The sequence below is a fragment of the Arachis hypogaea genome, chromosome 6 (assembly GCF_003086295.3).
Source record: "Arachis hypogaea cultivar Tifrunner chromosome 6, arahy.Tifrunner.gnm2.J5K5, whole genome shotgun sequence".
NCBI lineage: Eukaryota > Viridiplantae > Streptophyta > Magnoliopsida > Fabales > Fabaceae > Arachis > Arachis hypogaea.
The window spans coordinates 81698392-81704032 of NC_092041.1; the positions used below are offsets into that span (position 1 = coordinate 81698392).

Consider the following 5641-nt stretch of genomic DNA (forward strand, 5'->3'; position numbering starts at 1 on the left):
TCAATAGTTAAAATTTTATTTATCTCCATTAGGTTACATACATTTAGGAGTTTCGAACTTTAACAAAATTGTTCCACGTCTGTTTCTTTTCTTAATACATTGACTTTATTTTATCTTGATATATATAGTAGATATATATAAATAAGTCTATAATATATAGCGAGTCAATTCGAGCTCTTCATGCTTATATTTCTTATATTCATAGAAAATAAATCTATATGTTTCATATAAAACACTGAAATTTTAGCATCAGCAATCACCAAACTCTAGGTCGTAGAACAAGTGGAGGGGAACCCACCATCCTCATCATTCACTACCTCTATGGAACTTTAGGCAAACCCTACCTAATTGCGTATCGTTATTATGATGTTAATTTGGACTTAATTTTTGCAAAGTTGGATCAAATACTTTCTTGACAAAATATGTATCAGGTAGAATTATGCTAGACTTAAATAAAATACTACACATTTCAAAAGTACATAGGAATTTTCCGTGTTTCCAATTTTTTAAAGAAAACAAAAATTAATTCTCCACAAATAACAAACAAGAAGTTTGAATTACAACCGCAAGAGAGGGTCACATTTGAAATCAATTAAAAAAAAAAAACACCTCAGAGTTTATTATTATTTTTTTTTTAAAAAGAACAACGAAGTTACTATGGAGTGTATTTATTTTATGTGAAATATTATATCAATTCACCAATAATTGTTCTTGGATTTAATTTTAAGGAATTCATTTTTATTTAATAATATTTTAATAATAAATGAGAGAACAATCATTGTTCTTAATGAAGACATTTGTTGTATATTTTGGTTGTTGACGCTTAGTGATGTATTTCTTGTGTTTGTAATAAATTTTTGATAATAATACTAGTATAATTATAATTAACCTTAATTTGTGTATTTTGAGTAAAAGAAATCTAATAATTGGAACAGATATTTTACCACGTGGAATCCATATTATGTGAAACGCAATGCATGCACTAACTAATATAGTAGTAGTATTCTATCCAATAAGGTACAACATGCGCTTACGTAATAACAATAATAATAATTAATAATAACAATAATGAAAAAGAAAGCAAGTGAAGTGTTGAGGGTGAGAAACAAAACACATACAAGCATACAACTATACCCTCAAACCACCCTTATAAATACCCTTCGAGGGTCACCATTTTCACTTAGGAGACACAAGCAACAACAACAAAGTGTTTATGTGTGTTCTTCCTCTTCACTACTCAGCCTTCTTCTTCTTATTATTATTACTACCCTTTTACTTGTACACAAGAAATTAAAGAAAAAAATATGGAAGTAAACAACAACAACAATGGTGGATGTTGTTGTGGAAGTTTTTTTCAGAGGTGCAAGCCTTACATAGCAATGATATCTCTGCAATTTGGGTATGCCGGAATGAACATAATCACAAAGGTTTCTCTCAACCGCGGCATGAGCCACTATGTTCTTGTTGTCTATAGACATGCCTTTGCTACTGCTGCTATTGCTCCCTTTGCTCTTGTTCTTGAGAGGTACAAAACATGACAATCGATCACATATTTCATTGCCTTTCTTTGTTTTCAATCCTCTCATCACACCTTCTTTGTTGTTTTCTGTAGGAAAGTGAGGCCTAAGATCACATTCCTTATGTTCATGCAAATGTTTGTGTTGGGTCTTCTTGGGTTAGTACATAGTTTTCATTGAAATTTAATTGATCAATTAATTAATTTCGTAAAAACATGCTCTACAGAGTTTAACTTTTCCCCTGTTTTCCTCTGCTCTGTTCTGTTCTTATAGGCCTGTGATTGATCAGAACTTATACTACATGGGTTTGAAATTTACATCCCCAACATACTCGTGTGCTCTAAGCAACATGCTCCCTGCAATGACGTTTGTGATGGCAGTTATTTTCAGGTATATAATTCTCTTCTGTTTGATAACTATCTCAAGACACAATCTTTGTGTGTTAGAGTTGTTGGCTGATTTTTTGTTGGTATAAATATTAGGATGGAGAAGTTGGACATGAGAAAAGTGAGGTGCCAAGCTAAGGTGATTGGAACAGTGGTAACAGTAGTTGGGGCAATGTTAATGACATTGTACAAAGGCCAAGTCATTAACTTCTTCTGGTCTCATTACATGCACCACCCAAGAAACTATGTACCTGATAACACCACCACTAACTCTGGTGAAACCGATTGGGTCAAGGGTTCCATTCTTCTCATCTTTGCTACCCTTGCTTGGGCTTCCTTCTTCATCCTTCAGGTAAACCAAGCGATTGTGTTTACAAGATTCTTATTCTTTAAGAATTTCAGATGTTTTTTTTATGTTAAATATTGGCTGTAATGTTAGTTGTGTAATATTAGCTACTAAAATTATATATATTATTATATTAATAAAAAATGTCTGACTAATTTATTTACTATCTTAGTAGTCTTACAAATATAAACATGTGAATGAATAACCGTTTAATAGTATGTTTTTAACCTTTAATTATTAAGATTATAATTAAAGTATTTGAAGAATAAAATTGGTTTTTCTGTGTGATTAATGCAGGCAGTGACATTAAGAAAATACCCAGCTCAGCTCTCACTAACTGCCATAGTGTGCTTCTTGGGAACACTGCAATCAATTGCAGTAACCTTTGTGATGGAGCACAGTCCAAATGTTTGGACCATTGGCTGGGACATGAACTTGCTAGCTGCAGCCTATGCTGTAAGTCTTTCTTTTTCATTTTTAATTTGTTTGATGAAATTTGTGAATGAAATGATGAGAGTGTAAATGGTTGTGTTTGCAGGGGATAGTGTCATCAGGTATTGCATACTATGTTCAAGGGATTGTGATGCAAAGAAGAGGACCAGTTTTTGTCACTGCTTTCAGCCCTTTGATGATGATCATTGTTGCTGTTATGGGATCTTTCATCCTTGCTGAAAACATATACCTTGGAGGGTAATTTCTTGCTTCCTTATTCTTACCAATTTTGCATAAATATATTTTACATTAATAGTACAAGAGGATGAGTCAAATTTATATAAACAATAAATAAATAATGCATACAAATAGTTTTTTTTTTTATTTATTTTTTCTTTTCTTTTGTTTTTTTGACATCCACAATCTGGCTCTTAAGTATTTGCATCATTCATTATTATAATAGAAAATTTCATAAATGCCCTAAGAGTAGGACCATTTTTTGCTTGGATCATTGGTGTCTTTCACTTTCATTATAATATGGATGATACAATAATTGAAGTGTTTAGATATGAAGGATAGAAGAAGAAAAGAAAAATAAGTAAATACTTTTTTTTTTCTCTAACAATATTTAAAAATTTCTTCACTGTTCTAGCACCCTATCACTATTCCCAAAGACATTATCATTTCAACTTTAATTAGCTTAATAAACTACTTTGCTTTCATGCGGTTTCGTCTCACAGCTTATACAGTTCAACATAGTGATTGCTTTCTTCAATCATTTTCTTATCACAAATCAAAAGTTTGAATCTTTTTCATTTAATGAAACATCACCATCACCCAAAAATAAACAAAATAAATATATGTGTTCAGATATATTGAAATGCTATAGTGCAATTATTGATGTAACGTTTTTTTTTTTTTTTTTTTTAATGTGGTTACAGTGTAATTGGAGCAATTCTTATAGTAGTGGGACTCTACTCGGTTCTATGGGGAAAATACAAGGAGCACAAAGAGAAAGAAGCAGAAAATATAATCACTGATGAACCAATTAAGTGCTGTGGTAACCAAATTGCAAGGTTGGAAACTGTGATTGAAGATTCAGAATCAAATGACATTGAGATGCAAAAGGGTGATGATAATAATAATAACGAAGCTTGCAACGAACTAAGCGTGACAATAATTAGTAACAATAATAATAATGATAATGATGTTACAAAAGCTTGAACTGGTTGTGATTACTTAATTAATTAGGCCATGGTGAAAAATAATAGAGGCTGCAAAGAAAAATGGAAGAGGGTTAATGAAAAGAAGAGAGAATTTGAGAGGGGGGTTTTTGTGTACCTTCGTCCTCATCACTATCTTTCTTAGGAAACTTAGCTGAAACTTTCTTTTTTTTTTAAAAAAAAAAAAATTAAATTATGACTGTTTGATTAGGACCCTAAATGCGGGCCTAGTTGTCCATGATGTAACTTAAATTTTGCATACTTTGGTTAATGAAAGATTTTTAAGAAATTCCAAACTTCTGTCTCTTATATCACTGAATAAATTTGGTGCATTATACACTGTGATAATCTAATAATAATATAAATTTTTAACTATATTTTCAAAAAAATTTAATTTTAATGCACAGATAAGGTAAAATAGTTTATGAATTGAATTAAACTTGGTGCATTATTTAAGTTGGTACATTATGAACTGAATTAAACTTGGTGCATTATTTAAGTTGTAACTATGCATAATTCGCAGAATTTGATGATGTATGTAGAACAATAATTGGTGACATTTGAGAACACAGATCTCATGCATATACATGGCTCCAAGACAAGAATTGACAATAGATTCTAAGGGTCTAATCATATATATTGAAGTTTCTCAAATTTAAGAATCTGATGCTCTGCTTCTCTGGAACCTTAATTAAGAAAGCTAGTTGATGTAATTGGAAACTTATAATTAATTAATTAATTAAGCATCCATAATTACCATCTCAGATGCGAGTTCCTGCTACAAGGTTGAGTGAATATTAAAAGAGGCAAATTAAAGTAATGGCACCACTCACCTATAAACTATTAAGATTGGAGTGTCTAATAGAAGCATTATCCGTAGAGGGGATTCAAATTTTTGTCACTCGTGACCATAAATTTATGTCATAGTTATATATATATATATATATATATATAAACTGAATTGATCATGTACTTAACAAAACTGCATATATAAATTTGGTAATACCGAAACTCTAATTTATATATAGACCGACCTTTAAAAAAAAATTCTCTTGTTTACCCTTTTTCTCTCTAACGCTACAATATTTCCCTTTTTGTACTGAAGTTTAGAGGGGTTTCTGGCCAAAATTTCTAAACAAGAAATTTGAAGTTGTTAAATTTAGATAGAAATTTTCTCTGTGGAGAAGTGTTAAATTTTAGTTATGGTAGATGAAGATATGTTAACATATATAATACAGAGATCATAAATGAGGTGGGAATTAAATATTGTAATGTGAACTGATGATTAAGCTTGCTTATTAAAGTTTTGATTCCGGTGAATTAGTTAAGAGTGGTGAAAGAATATTTTCCTGAATTTCAACGGAAAAATATATATGTCAACCTTCTTCTCAAGGACAGATTCTATGCTATCTCTGGATAAGCATCGAACTCTATACACAACACAACATAGCATAAATATATATCCTATCTAGGGACGAATAATTACGCCATGGATTCCAAGGGATGCAACCTTGGATTATGTTAATATATAAGATCACATAGCCTTTTATAGATGTAACATTGGAATTGATTCTTGACATTTTCTTTCCTTATTTTTTTTTCGGGAAAAATTAATTGTGTCACCATCATGTGTCAATTTGAATTGGGCGATTAGGTGGACATTATATTTGCTTTGTTAGATAAAACGCCACCAGCCAACGCCACCAGCCAACACCACCTTTTGCTCTAACTTTCTTG

General features: G+C 31.1%; 1 protein-coding gene across 1 annotated transcript; it reads left to right on the forward strand.

Annotated features, from left to right (window-relative positions):
• The first annotated feature begins 1100 nt into the window (after positions 1-1100).
• On the forward strand, positions 1101-4200 carry LOC112696775 (WAT1-related protein At5g07050). Its single transcript, XM_025749637.2, has 7 exons — positions 1101-1525; positions 1613-1675; positions 1791-1907; positions 2000-2255; positions 2547-2705; positions 2788-2939; positions 3623-4200. The coding sequence occupies exons 1-7, from the start codon at positions 1305-1307 to the stop codon at positions 3903-3905; spliced, it is 1251 nt and encodes a 416-aa protein (XP_025605422.1). The 5' UTR covers positions 1101-1304; the 3' UTR covers positions 3906-4200.
• Positions 4201-5641: the final 1441 nt, after the last annotated feature.

Coding starts and splice junctions, on each gene's coding strand:
- LOC112696775 (XM_025749637.2), top strand. CDS start 1,305: ATGGAAGTAAACAACAACAACAATGGTGGATGTTGTTGTGGAAGTTTT. Junction 1,676..1,790: donor TTTGTGTTGGGTCTTCTTGG/GTTAGTACATAG, acceptor CTGTTCTTATAG/GCCTGTGATTGATCAGAACT. Junction 2,940..3,622: donor GAAAACATATACCTTGGAGG/GTAATTTCTTGC, acceptor ATGTGGTTACAG/TGTAATTGGAGCAATTCTTA.